This window comes from Enhydra lutris, unplaced genomic scaffold, assembly GCF_002288905.1.
Source record: "Enhydra lutris kenyoni isolate GAN:26980312 unplaced genomic scaffold, ASM228890v2 scaffoldscaffold69, whole genome shotgun sequence".
Lineage (NCBI taxonomy): Eukaryota > Metazoa > Chordata > Mammalia > Carnivora > Mustelidae > Enhydra > Enhydra lutris.
This window is the reverse complement of record NW_019154153.1, coordinates 4416964-4431633: the sequence shown is the minus strand read 5'-3', so window position 1 is coordinate 4431633 and position 14670 is coordinate 4416964. Positions and strand designations below refer to the sequence as shown.

The 14670-nt window shown below is 54.8% G+C and overlaps 1 protein-coding gene across 2 annotated transcripts in view; it reads left to right on the top strand.

The window, feature by feature from the left end:
- The window catches only part of LOC111159828 (tetraspanin 11), a 62967-nt gene that overhangs the window by 21988 nt on the left and 26309 nt on the right, over positions 1-14670 (top strand). For both annotated transcript variants that reach the window (XM_022522465.1, XM_022522466.1), the window contains exon 3: positions 10484-10675. In XM_022522465.1, coding sequence (XP_022378173.1) covers positions 10484-10675 — 192 coding nt within the window. The remainder of the gene's footprint in view (positions 1-10483; positions 10676-14670) is intronic.

Below are 14670 nucleotides of genomic sequence, written 5' to 3'. Positions count from 1 at the left end.
GGTGGGCAGTGAAGCCCTTCACTGCAATGGTAGACCAGAAGGACAAGCAATTTGGCGTCCAATGGCAAGGTCAGATGGAGGCATGGTGGGTTTGAGTCACTGGGAGGCATCTGAGCAGAGATGCCCCATGGGAAGTTGGCTCATGGGTCTGGATCATTCCCACCCTGATGGTAGCTGCAGCCACAGAAGTAGGTGAGGACCCCCACGGAGACGGAGAAGAGAAGTGAGAATGGTGGGCAGTGAAGCCCTTCACTGCAATGGTAGACCAGAAGGACAAGCAATTTGGCGTCCAATGGCAAGGTCAGATGGAGGCATGGTGGGTTTGAGTCACTGGGAGGCATCTGAGCAGAGATGCCCCATGGGAAGTTGGCTCATGGGTCTGGATCATTCCCACCCTGATGGTAGCTGCAGCCACAGAAGTAGGTGAGGACCCCCACGGAGACGGAGAAGAGAAGTGAGAATGAGATGCAGAGCAGCCCCAAGGGCAGGGGTGAGTCGAAGCTCAACAGCGGCCCCCTTAGGCCCTGCCCGAGAGAGCTCCTGAGATGTGGAGCTTTCATTCTCCCACCAGGAGAGCCCAGGCAAGCCGACAGGAGCCGTCCACCAGGGGGGCTTGAGGGAAGGGCTGTCAGAGCGGAGAGAGGCAAAGCAGGAGGGACAGGTCCCAGAAGCTGGAGATGGAGGGGGTAGGTTAGATACGTGTTCAAGGGAGGGGACACATCAAGTATTTTAAGGCCTAGAGGGAGACCATTGGGTTGACCCCACAGTTTATTGGTGGCTGCAGTACAAGAACTCTCGGGAGAGTAGTGGGGGCGGGGGTGGAGGAAGTAGGCAGTCAGTGTAGACAGTCACCTGCTGGGCACCAGCAGAGAGAGAGGGCCACAATTGGCGGGGCCGGAAGGCTGTTTCGAGGAGCTCAGCCCAGAATATCTGTGGAAGGGCCCTGACCTTGCCTGTGAGCACCCTCAGGGCCCTTCCAGCCAGAGAGGACTGGGAGTCTGTTCAGGTTTGCGTCCGTTTGGGAGTGGCAGGGGGAGGGACACGGGGGCGGAGCACAGGCAGATGGCCAACGGGCATGCTACCCAAGCAGCTACCAGTGAGTGAGAGGGAGCCTCCCCCATACCGAGCTACCCACCTTGGGTTAAAAATACCCCTGCCTGGGGGCCTGGCTGGACATGGACCAGCCTCCCAGGGACCCATTCGACCAAGCGTCATCCACCTTATGACAGATGGTCCGTTTGGGGATGTTCAGGCCTCAGTCTGAGTCCAGGGGTGTCCCGGCATTGTCCCCTAGACCACCGTGATCTCCTCGGAAGTAGACAAGGGACAGACTGCTGGTCCATCTCCTCCCACAGCGGAGCGCAACATCACACATCTTGCCGTGAGCAAAGCCCCTGGGAATTTACCAGAGTTCCGGGGAAGGTGAGGGTCCCATCCCACGAGAGAAGGGCTCCCCCCACACACACCCCAGAGTCCAGCTGCCAGCCCTCCACCTGAGCCCCTCTTTCAAGACACAGAGCAATGTGCTCACACTCCTTCTGCCTTCCTCTTAGACTCTACTGCAGAGCGTGGGGGAGGGTCTGCAGACAGCTGCCAGTCTCCTGCTTACTAAGCCCCTGCACAGGTGCAGAGAGTGAGCCCAGACAGCAGAGGCAGACTGCCCTTGCTAGTCCTCCTTTCTCCCCCACGACAGTGTTTCTTCCCCATACATCACGTTGCCAAACTCTGTCCCAATCCAGCATAGCGAGGCTGGAGAAGCCCTTGCTCCGGGCAGTTATGATGCCTAGCGTTCGCGAACCACTGCCAGATAAAGACCTTCCTCGGGTTATCTCACACGATCCTCAGATCAACCCTGAGGGTCTGTCTGGCCATTATCCTCAGGCATGGAATAGGCTCACCCAGTTCAGAATCTTGCTCCAGGTCTTAGAGTGGTGAGAAAGAAAGTGAGCGCTGACCCCCAGGCATTCTGGTCAGTGATAACAATGGAAAAGTCCAGCCCCGATGTTTATTAAATACTGTTCTAGGTGCTTGGGTGCATGAGCGGATGGAGTCCCTAGGGTGCATGGCACTTCCTGTTTCAGGCTTCCTCTCAGGAAGGCCTTTTACCTACATCATTCCGTTTCATCTTCCCAGCATCCCACAGCCCTGAGCAGCTCTATTAGAGCCCCGCTGTGCAAGGAGGGAGGGGCAATGTGCTCAAAGACCCAGAGCTGGATCCCAGCAGCTTTCACCCCTAAGACTACACAGGGGGCCACCAGCCTCAAGTCCTGTCCCTCTCCCACAGTGTCTGTGGGGCATACGTGGATCAGTAAGACAACAGGGCATGCTGGGAAGACTCGGGCTCAAGTTTGCATTCAAATTCAGATCTTATTTATTTGCCATGGGACATGAGTTGCTGGGGACAGAATTGTGACCGCTCAGAATTCATACGTTGAAGTCCTAAACCCCGATGGGACTATATTTGGAGATAGGGCTTTGAGCAGGTAATTAAGGTTAAATGAGGTCAGAAAAGTGGGATCCTAATCCAAGAGCATTGGGGACCCACCAGTAGAGAAGAGAGAGATCTCTCTCTATAAGCAGCACCGAGAAAAGGCCATATGAGCACCCAGTGGGACGGCTGCTGTCAGTCATCAGGGAAGGGGGACCTCACCAACTTTAAATCGGTCAGCCCCTTATGGTGGGACTCCCGGCCTCCAGCACTGCGAGTGATAGAAGTACACTCCGGTGTTGGAGCCGCCCGGCTATGGGATTTTATCATGGCAGCCTGAGCAGACTAAAACATTAGCCAAATTCCTTAATCTCACCGAGACTCATTTTTTTGGTACAGTCAAAAGGAGTGTCAAAACCTGTAAGAATCGGGGGTGCTGGATGGCTCGGTTGGTTAAGCATCTGAATCTTCGTTCCAGCTCAGGTTGTGAACTTGGGGTCGTGGGATCAAGCCCCATGTCAGGCTCCACGCTCACCTCCCTCTGCCCGCCCCACGACTCGCGCTTGCTCTTTCTCTCTCTCTCAAATAAATAAATAATTTTTTAAAGCCCCTTAAGAATTAAAGATGAACATTTGGGAAAATAGCAGTTTCTGACCCAACTTGGTGCTTGGCTACTGTGTGTAGCTCTTTGAGGGAAATAAGTTACAGTTTTCTATCCCTATAGCACCAGCTTTAAGACTCGGGATCATGGCCCAGTAAGAATTGTTCAGAAAAGCAAGCTTACCCTTATTGTGCACAAGGCAGCCTATTTTCTCTTCTATTTTGTGGTATTTTGTTCTGTTTTTTTTGATGCAGTCTACAACCCACCAAATTTATGTCCCAGCCCTAATAGGCTACACGGCAAAGTTTCAAATCCTAGAGCAGTTGGATGGCGTGAACGGCCCCTACCTCCTCCCTGACAGGGACAGGAAGCAGGTGCTTGTCGGTGGTCACGAGCCAGGCCTGGAGGTTTCAACCAGACTTTAAACCCAGTCTCCCCGCCTCCCAGTCAACCGTGCCACGCCTGCACAATTTGAAGGTCATGAATCAGTCTACACTTTGCGTTGATTCTTACAGCCACTCTGTACTATCTCCATCCTGTTTCGTAGAGGTGAAAGCGGGGCTCACGTGGTTGGCAGAATCCTATGTCACTTCTGGGGTTTCTGACTCAAAGTCCATGGCTCTTCCCCTCTGTGGAGACCACTGACCATAATCACAGCCGTAGACTCGCTGCTCTGATGCTTACTTGGAATCCAGAATGTCCCCAAGGTTCAAGGTTGAACCTGAATCAGGATGTTCCCAGGGTGTGGGCATCCAGACACGTAGACTATGAAAAATTTAAGGAAGACTTAGGAGACACTACAGTGGACACTCCTCTCCTGTGCCTGAGCTCAGTCCCACCTCGGCTTCCCTGGCCCCCAACGCTCAACCTACACCTGATCCCCCATCCTTCCCTGTCCCCCGATCCCTGACTCCACCCCACCCCTTGATTTTGATTAACCTAGTATTGACTGGGACCATCTCCCTGGGCAGGGGAGGCCCCCTTGGATACAGCTCTGGGTCAGGAACCAAAAACACCAACACTTTCATGCCCTCTCCCTGACCCTAAAAAGAAAATGAGATCCGGCTCCCCTGTGTGGTGCCTAGGGAATGCTTTTCTTCCCTCCCATTTCCTGCACGGCTCTTTACAGCTCCCATCACCCTTGCAAATGTTGTTCCCTAATTTATTATTTTAATTAGCTGCTTGGCTGTGTTAATAATCAAAACTTTCCCAGCCTCCCAGGAGCTATGCCAGGCTCTGGGAGAATGGCGGGAAGAGCTGGTATTTCCCTTGGGGAGCAGTGGGGCTCGGGATCCCTTAGGGGGGACAGGAGACGGGGATGGTGGAGGACTTGTGACCCCGCTGCGGCGGTAGGGCTGACTTGACATCTCTCTAAGACTCCCATGGGGAGGCTAGGAAGGAAGAGCTTCTGCTCAATTTCCCGCCGAGGGAAGAAGGCCCTGTACTCCTTATCGCCATCCCACCAACCAGGCCTCTGCCTGCCTCCCAGGACATGTCATCTGTGACAGAACAGGGCCCATGGCTGGTTCTTCTAGGGCTCCCCTTAAGATGCTGAAGTCACAGGACCCCCATGGGGGGGAAGGCATCCCTCCCCTCTCTGCTGTCTGGCTCTGCTGGGGGCCAGGCTCATATGGCGGGGGTGGGGATGCACATTTGGTCTGCGTGGGCCATTGTGGGTGAGACGACAGCCCTGGGCAAGGTGGCTTGTGTGGTGAACAGAGTTTGCATGAATTAGCAGCCCAGCTGGTAACACGGGCACTGAACCGGCCCATAGGGTTCTTGAGTTCTAGTCCCCGCTTGGCCCCTGGCTGGTTACAGGACCTTGGAAGGTCATCTCTCTCCGGACCTTTGTTTCTTCATCCAGAATATAGAAGGGGCCAGACTTGATTCTTCCCTCTCTTCTTCCCTCCCTTTTTCCCGAGGGAGCTACCAGGCACTACACTGCTTAGGGCCTCTGCTCAGGACACTAAGATGAGTAAGATCTCACCCAGCGGCTAAAAGGGAGCTAGACAAAGTGACAAATACAACAGTACGCCGTGACACTCATCCTTCTAGAGACCCGTGCAAGGCGGGAAAGCCATGGGGAGGACATGATGATTTGTAAGACTGAGGGCAGGTTCCCTGCAGGTTCTGAGCTGGGTTTGAAGGAGGAGCAGGTTCCCTCCCAGCTCCAACCCTCAGTAAATCCCCTGACCTCTGCTCTTGTCATAGAGGTAGATTGCTTTGGGGAGAGAGGGAAAGCAGTGCCGTGATTTCTTTTCCCAAGGACTCTTTAAAGCCCAAGAGCCAGGAAAAGAATGCCTCGAAGCTGTAAGTGGCTTTTAGCACGACAAGCCTAGCCTTGAAGATTCAACCCAAACAGAATTGGCACTCGGGCCACAGGGACATGGGGGGAGCTGGGAGAAATGCTGGCCGGGCCCTGGGGGGTGTTGGTCATTGATCCAGCTCGGGCCGGCCAGGGAGGCAGGCTGGAGTTTGGGCTGGATGCTTTGGGGGCTGGGGAGCCAGGGGCAGCTTTCTGGTGGGGTTGCCTGTGGCTCAGCATTGGAAGCAGGACACGCTTACCTCTGGGGTGAGCAAGGGCCGGGAAGCCGGTGACGCAGGCGTGGGGAGGCAGGGAGCTAAAGCCGGAACAGTGCCTGGAGCCGGGTCAGGAGGATGGCTGGGGGCCCACACACCACGGTCGCTGAGGGGCAGAGTATGGAGTCCACAGTGACTCTGGGGGCTCTCGTCTGAGCAGATGGCGGTGCCACTGATGAGGGAGAAGGAGCTCCCAGTGCGGCTCTAAATGGGCAAATACCCATTTAGCCCCAAAACCTTTCCAGGCCAGCATGGAGCTGGGCAGCTAGGAGGTGCCTGGCAAACACATACAGAAGTGAACGCATGGGGGTGCCTGGGTGGCTCAGTGGGTTAAAGCCTCTGCCTTCAGCTCAGGTCATGCTCCCAGGGTCCTGGGATCGAGCCCTACATTGGGCTCTCTGCTTGGCATGGAACCTGCTTCCTCCTCTCTCTCTGCCTGCCTTTCTGCCTACTTGTGATCTCTGTCTGTCAAATAAATAAATAAAATCTTTAAAAAAAAAAAAAAGAAGTGAACATATGGGCCCCCTGTGTGTTCCTGCCTCCCCTTGTCACGGGCTTCCTTCTCACTGAAGGCAAGGGACTCTGGCCTGGGGGACCCTTCCTTATTGAGAGCCCTGCCATCCTGGTCCCTGCTTCTCCACACCCCCCTCCGCAACCGGTCCTGCCCCCAGATCCCAGCGCAGAAACCCTTCAGTAGCCTGACAAAGAAAATCCTGCAATTACTTTTATATTCTCTGCCTGCTTTTTAGGGTTTGGGGGAGGGGGGTTGCTTCTGCCTGCTGTCTGTCAAGGCCCAGCCATGTGTGGCAGCTCAGGCTAACCCTTCTCCTGGCAATGCTTCTCTTCTATAGATTGGAAGTTCCTAAAACTGCGAGGCGTGGGTGACCTGCCCTGCGCCTCCTGGACCGCCGGGGTCCTCGTTGGCAAGAAGGCCAGCTTCACCCTCTGCGGGGCTTTCTGGCTAATTGGCTACAAGCTCTGGTTTTGAAAAATAGAGTTAATATTCCACAGTTTCTGTAAAGAGCCCGATACCGTTGAATCAACCGCATGCAAACGGCAGTTGAAATAGCTCACTGGAGTCAGGTCTCTCTCCGCGCCCCTTCAGTCCTCCTCGCGGCTCCCCTTCCACTGCTCTTCCTGCTGAGCTGGGCAGTCTCCACACCGCTGGAGTGAAAGCCTTGAGCCACTGGTCCAGAAGCATCTTGCTGGAGGAATGTTGGCAGAAAGTCATCTTCCCGTACTAACAGTGATATTTTACCCACATGGAAGAGACCTCGGAGATATTCCCAACCCGCAGCACCATTTTACAGATGAAGAAACTGAGGCTTAGCCGAGTGAAGTGTCTGGTACCCATTTGCATGGCGAGGCAGGGGCATAGCCAGGGCTGGAACCTGGGCCCGCTGACTTCTACCTCCCCGTCCTCCTCTGGTGACCCGTTCCAACGTTTAGCAGCTTTCACTCTTCCTGTCCGGATGCAAGATTGTTTTCTAAAGAGCTGAAGGAGACCGAAGCCCTTGAGGACTTGAAACCCTCTTGTTCCTGCTGGCAAATCCCTCTCTATGTCCCGTGCAGACACGAACTTTTCCACCCAATGTGACATCCCAGGGAAGGGGTGGTGTCCCCAGCGACATCAGATCGAGTATAAATATGTCCTCTGGACCTCAGTCAGGGCAGTGGGTCCCTTCAGATCACTTCCAGACCCTCCCTCATGGCTGGGGGCCCTGCTGCCACCCTGGCTAACTCGTGGGCTCTCCCTGCTTTGCAAGATCCCAGTCCTTTCTGTGACTGGCAAGAGAGCAGCTCCATTAGTGGGATCAATAGTACTCCTCTCCTGGGGCTGAATTTCTTATGTGCCCCCCACCACCTCCTCTTGCTGGGAGCCCCATGGGTCGTGTTGTTTTTTTTTCTTTTCTCCTAATAGGACTTTCATCCCTTTGGACTGGGAACTCTGCTCCTCACTACCCCAGCTTCCACCTCAAAGGTCCTACCAAAGCAAACAGCCTCACCCAGACAGGGAAAGTTTGATGGAGTTCAAGTCCAGAACAAGCGTCAAGAGCTATCCAGGCAGCTACACCCAGGGCAGGGGCCCCAAAGCTTCCAGGAAGCAGCGTCTTCTGTGAGATTTATCACCGCTCCACCTCCTGGGGGGGGGGAGGGGCAGGGCACTCGGACCCCACATTAAATAGGGAACCCACGCGGTCGTTCTCCGCAGCCACCCGGGAACTTCGTAAAATAGTCCTGCGCGGACCCTCCTCCCAGAAATCCCTCTTGGCCCCGGGCTATGGCGTGGGTTTCAGGGAACTCCTAGCTGACTGGTGGCCTTAGAGACCCATCGACACCAGGGCTCACTGCGTGCTATAGGATTAGACTTCAAACCCCAAACCTGAATACATTATTTAACGTGGCTTATCGTTTCTCTGGCCAGAGTGTCCAAAGTTTCTTATCAGATTTTCACTGGGTTCCAAGTCCCTCAACGGGTGTCTCCACTCAAGCCCACACATGCCCAGATGAGGCATCCTGAATCTGATTCTCCACCTGTGGGGTTGACAAACCTAATGGATAATGGATCGTGTGTATATTTCTATAAAGAGATACACCCATTAAAAGATCAATGCAAAGTGGTCACATTGACTGTTTCGTGCCACTCGAAATCTCTTCCTGGCACTCTCATGTGCCTTTGATTAATAAAAAATGAGAAATGAATTATTATTTAATTAATGTACTGTATTTGGTAGGCAAAAGCCTTCAAAATATAAGATCCGCAGGAAAAAGTAATCAAAGGAGCCCTTGGTGGTTGTAGGCTGGGCGTCATCAGTCTGATACAGCCCCCTTATTGGGGAGATGAGGAAACTGACACTCTTAAGCCACACAGTTAGCTCTGCAAACTTGGGACCCTCACCCAAGCCTTTCAGCCACACTGGGGCAGGGGGCGCAGAAAGAACCCGTGTAGGCTTTCTTCTGGAAAGCCTCACTTGACACAGTGCCCCTGAGCCAGACTCAGGAACCCCCTTCCTGGTCATGAAGGCTGTACGGGCCAGAAAGACCCTACACTCACAGAGAATTTCAAAATAAAATTTTTTAAAAAAATCTATCATAGTCCAGGATTTCACTGAAATACCGCCAACTGTGAGATATAACGCCATTGTTTTCTGCACTACCAAGAAAACGTGCGGCCAAGTATATTTGTAAGATGCATCTCCCTTGTAGAGATGTTAAAGTGGGGGAGGGAGGGCTTTGGCGGAGGGGTGGGGGGAGACGTGCATCCTGGAATTGAAGAAACAAGCACCTTAGCCTCTCCCATTCCATTTGGAGCGGCGCGGCTGTGTGATGTCTTGCTACCTGTTTCTCTCACCTGCTGGAGGTGCTGAGGGGGACAAAGAGCACTTGGAAGAAAATCGATTTTAAGAGTGAAGTGAGTAGCACACCAGACCCAGCCCAACCTGTGGAATCAGAGGACAGAGTCCTCAGTCGACCTTCAGAAAACCTGGCTTTGAATCTCAATTCTGAAGCTTTCTAAGGGTGTTAACTTGAGCACCTTCTTCTTCTTTGCAAGCCTCAGTTTCTTCATCTGCCAAATGGAGCTACGTGCTCCTCACCCCCGCCCTCCTCCCCCACACACAGAACTGCCGCAAGGCTCAGAAGAGTGTGCCCCGGCCGTGGTGAGAGCTGCAACCCCCTTCTGCTCACTCAGCTGACATCTGTGAGTGCCGAGAACAGACACCGTGAAATGACAGGGTGGGTTACAGAATCACTCTGGGATGGATGGAAGCACCTGGCAGGATGAGCGTGCATAGACCAAGCCAGGCGGCACGGGGCGGGGGCGTGGGGGGGCTTCTGTAGCGTTGGACACACCCGAGGCAGATTCCCTATCCGTCTGTGGAAGAGAACCCACCTCTAAGTGAGGCAGGGAGACGGGAGCCAGACAGAAGTCTGCCTTCCCAGGAGGAAGGCAGAGATGGTCAGAGGTCCCAGGAGTCCTGCCCCCCACCAAGACCCTGGGTGGACACCCTAATACCACCCCGTCTGGCACCTTGAGGATGTGGAAACACACACACACACACGCTTCTGCTGAGCATACAAGTCACAGGAAGGGTATTCAGCCTCCGTGCGGAAAGAACTACCCTACAGAGCCACCCCAGCTCTGTGTCCCAGGTAACCTTCCTCAGGAGCCAGTGGCCTGACCTGCCAGTCAGCAGTGCCCTGTCCCTGCCTCCTTCTCGAGACTGGAAAAAAATGGGATCATCAACTAGGAAGAAATCTCTCCCAGTCCTGCTGCCCCAGACTGACTCCAGCTGGTGCAGCGTGTGTCCGTTCAGGGTAGGGGGAGGCAGTGTGGCTCTGAGTCCGTGTCCTGGCCCTGCCGCGACCCCAAACAGCCCCTAACCAGAGGCAGGAACTCGAGCAGCTGGCCTTTCCTTGGTGGGCCCCAGTTTTGTCATCTAAAGATGAGAAGGGACACGATGAGAAGCCCCAGTATGCTCCATCCATGGGCAAACATAAGGCTGAAATGGGGCACATATGAACACACCCTACTTGCAAACATGGGCCAGTCCAAGGAGCACCGGGAGAGGAAGGGGGTCGTGTCTCATGGGGATGCAACAGCATCCCAGTAAGAAGTACCACAATTGGAAGTCAGCCTTGGATTCAAAATCCATTCCTGCATCTTGCTCAGGTGTGTGACTGAGGACAAGTCTCCTAACTTCTCCATGCCTCGATTTCCTCATCTGTGAAATGGGTGACCAAACTATCCTTTCGGGCTCTTTGAAAGACCAGATGAGGTGGTACAAAGAAGTGCCTGGGACGTGGTAGGCACTCTGTCGATGGCAGCTGTGGGCCCGCAGCGGCCACCTGCCCTGATCTGGACTTTTCTGCAGGTGGGCGGGGCGGCCGTCATGGCCGTGGGCGTCTGGACCCTGGTAGAGAAGAGCGGCTACCTCAGCGTCCTGGCCTCCAGCACCTTCGCTGTGTCCGCCTACATCCTCATCTTCGCCGGGGCTCTGGTCATGGTGACAGGCTTCCTGGGCTTCGGCGCCGTCATCCGGGAGGACAGGAGCTGCCTCTCCACAGTGAGTGCCTTGCTGGAGCCCCCAGACCTCCCTCTGCCCCCTGTCAGGTTCCTATATTGAGAACCGCCCCCCCACCCACACACACGGTAGAGGTCCCTGGAATTGAGGCCTCAGGAAAGCCAGAGAGGAACAGTCACCCTCAGGTCTGGTGGTGGTAACAGTCTCCAGATTCTTAACACCTAAGCCAGACTTGGTGGCCCCTCTACTCTACCTTTCCACTTACCTCCTCCTCCTCCTGCTCCTCTTCCTCCTCCTGCTCCTCCTCTTCCTCCTTTTCCTCCTTCCAGATTTTATTATGGTGCTTTTCAAAGATATGCAGAAATGAATGTGATAATGAAGCCCCCTGTCCCATCACCCAGACTCAATAGCTACCATCTTCTGGTTCATTTCTTCCCTCCCTCCTTCCTACCTCTCCCCCATTGGCTCCCAGACAGCGAGTGGTCTGTAATATTTCAATGCGTCCCCCTAGAATGGAAGGGTCCTTCTTTAGAAAACATGACAACATCATGATCACATCTAAGAACAATTACCAGTCGATCCCTAATATCATGAAATAACCAGGCAGTTTCAAATTTCCCTTTCTCTTTCTTCCCTTCCTCTTTTCTTTTTTCAGTTTGTTTGAATCGAAACCTAAATTAGGCCCATGTATTAAGATTGGGCAATTTGTCTCCTGAATCCCTTTCAGTCTCTCAGCTACACCACCTTTGTGTGTGTGTGTGTCTCTCTGTCTCTCTCCTTGTTTGCAATTTATTTGTTGAAGGAACCAGGTCATCTGTCCTATGGATTTTTTGATTATATCCTTGTGACATTGTTTAACGTATTCTCCTGGGAGTTGAATCTAGAAGCTTGATCAGACACAGATTTGATTGTCAGGGCAAGAGGATGTCATGGGTGATGCTGTGGGCAGCTCTGGCTCCTTGAAGCTGGGAAGACTGTCCATCCATAGCTGGTTCATCATGTCCGGAAAGGAAGCCAGGGCAGAACCGGCCGGGGCAGAAGGCAGACCCACCCCCTTGCACCCATGCACTGTTGGCCACACCAGGCTCCCTGGCAGCTGGGTGACATCTCCCCACTTTAATGTCCTTCCAAGGACCAAGCCCAGTGGGAGCAGGAGAGGCTACAGAACATGTGGACTTAGCAGGGAAGGGCCAGAGCCAGGACAAGTCCGAGTGTCCCTGAGAAATCAGGTTGAGCTTGCATGGAATCAGGTCACAGGAAGGAACCTTGAAGGCTGTGCTCTCCCCATCCCGCTTCCCTGTACCCTTTGCACATCCAACCAGGGGAGCTGGAAGAAGCCGATGGGCCGTCCCCGGAAACCTCTCTCACCAGTGGTGACCTAGTTTTTTAACTCTGGCTGTAAAAGCACCTGTGTTCGGGCTCAGTAGGATGGCTCTCCCCTGCTTAGAGAAAAATCTTTGATTCTGCTCTGAGGGCTAGCCCAGAGCCAAGGTGTAGCTCACAGGGATGGCGGCACACCAGTGGGGGGATGTCCCACAGGGACCCAGCCACCAGCGCGTGGGCTTTGACGTGCGCTGTCCTAACAGCAGTGGGACAGGTGTGCCCCGGGCCACCCCCACACCAGCAGCCAGCCCTCACGTGGCCCGGCATGCGTCCTTGCGAGCCTGCAGGACATCCTGGTCTGATCGGCCTCAGCTGAGTGGAGTCACTGGGCAGGTAGAAAGGGTTGGCGGAGAAGCTTCTGCCCTGATGGGGACTGAGGCATATGGGGACCAGTGCTGTCGGGCCCAGAGAGATCCTGATCCCTCCATTCTCCGTGGGTGTGCCTTTCCTCTGCTCAGCCCTGACCCTTTAGCACCTGGGGCCTTGAGCTTGGCCTCGGGCTTCAGGCTGAGCCCTCTGGCCCACAGAGATGGGCTGCGGAGCCGTGCGATCACCAACTGCCCCTTCCTTCCACGAGCCGATCTTATCATGGAAGAAACCAAACTCACCTCTCTAGCCCAGGGAGGAAGACAGAGATGCTCACTGGGGAACCTTCCTTCTCACTCAGAGCTGTCTGTCCTGGCTCTGTCCTCACAACAAGAGCCCTGGGAAGCTACAGTCCCTGTGAGCTCAACACGAGGCCCTGTTCTAAACACGGATGCCTCTAGCTCTGTTCTTCCTCACCCAGCCCGGCAACATACTTGCTCTCACGGTGTGCATTTGAGGGGAGGAAGCTGGCCGGCAGGGAGCTTAAGCAATTTCCCAGAGGCCATACTGCTAGGGGCAGTTGGGTCTGTCTCCTGGGCCAGAGCTCCCTTCCCCCACCCCGCACCACCCTCCCCCAGCCAGCCTGCCTCCAGGGGGCATTATGTACCCTACCATGCCCATGAGCCAGCTGGCCCCAGAGGTGTGGAGGGAGTAAGTGCCAGACCTGAATTGTGAAGCCCAGTTGGTTAGAATTGCCAACAAGAATACACATCCCAGGGAGGCCTGGCAGGATGGGGGGCAGGGGGACTGGAGGCTGAGTGGGTAACGTGGGCGGAAGGGCACGCCGTTCTCCATATCTGCAGATGTCAGTGCAGAGCAGCTGCTCTCAGAGACCTGGGTGGGGACAAGAGGGGGGTCTCTGCAGGGCCTAGCCAGAAGACTAGGGCAGGAGACCAGGGGTAGGGGCGGGGGCACCTAAAAGTTCCTTGCGCTTATTAGCTCATTACAGTATGTCAATAACAGTGTGTGTCAGAACATAACCCATGTAGGAAGGAACTTGAGGGCCATTGGCTCCAACGTTCCATCTAGATGTTCGAGTCCGAAAACACTGGGCTGGAGAGCGTGGGTCACCCAGGCATTAATGGAGGTGCTCAGTGTTCTCGGCTTCTGTGGAGCCCAGTCCAATCATAAGAGCTCTTCCCCTTGGCAGTCTTGAAGTTAAGAAGGAAAGACTAAGCGTCACTAACGGGCAGCCTTCTGCTCTGCGAGCCACGTCACGGCTCCCTCTCCCTTACTCCCATCCTGTAGCATCCATGAGCAAGGCCTGCCCGCCCTCCAAGCCCAGCCATTAAGATAACTGATGTCTCCAGCGTCCAGTCCCAGCCTGCCTGGGGGGACCACACTCTGTGCAGGGAAGATATGGGGACTTCTGGAAGGCCAGGGCCTCAGGCTTGCCTGCACGACAGTGCACCTCTACCTCTCAGCTCTCCCTTCTGAGCTTCAGAAGGTCAACAAACTAGAGGCCTTCTCATCCCCCTGGGCCTTGAGGCAGGGCTGGGGGCACAGGGGCTGGTGCTAGATGCCCTCTTTCTTCTCAGCTCCACCTCAGCCCCCTGCCCGCCCCTGCCTGCTCTCACTTCCAGAACTGATCCAGTGCCTCTGGCCTCTGTGGTCCAGTGTCACTAACCAGACACATCACCGGCTTGGAAGCCAGGGCAGGGAAGAGTGCCCATGCACAGCCGCCGGCCCAGGGGTCTGGGGGCAGCAGGCTAGCAAAGAGCAACCTCAAAGCCCGGAATCTTCTCCCTTTGCTCCCCCCCCCCCACCAAAAGAACCAAAGACAGAACCATCCTGAGGACAGAAACACAGGTGAAGTGGTGGTTCTGAGTCACCCCCATCCTGGCCCCTGAGCCCCCGAATCATTGAGCCCTTTACTGTTTCCCCATGAAGGTAGCTAAGACAAGTAGGAAATTTCCAAGCCAGGCTCTCGATCGGGGCCAAGCGATGTGGGTAAGGCAGTTTGAAAGGGCTCTGCAGTTCCTGGAGGCTCCTTGCTGCTCTCATTTCTCCCCCCTCCTCGTCTAACTTCCCTTTGAAATCTTTCCTCAGCTAAAGGCTGAAGACAACTCCAGAGGAGGAATGCAGTGAGTCTGGCTTTGCACAAAGTGATCCCCAAAGACGAAAGGGAAAGATGAAAGACCAGCCAGCCAAGTGATGTGCGTCCAGCCGGGATCAGGCGGAGGGCGAGGCTGGACATCCAACGTTCCCCGAGAATGAGCCAGGGACGGGTGGGGCTGTCCTGCTCACATGGCGTAGTGACATCCGTCCCGGTCCAAGCCCTTCTTCCT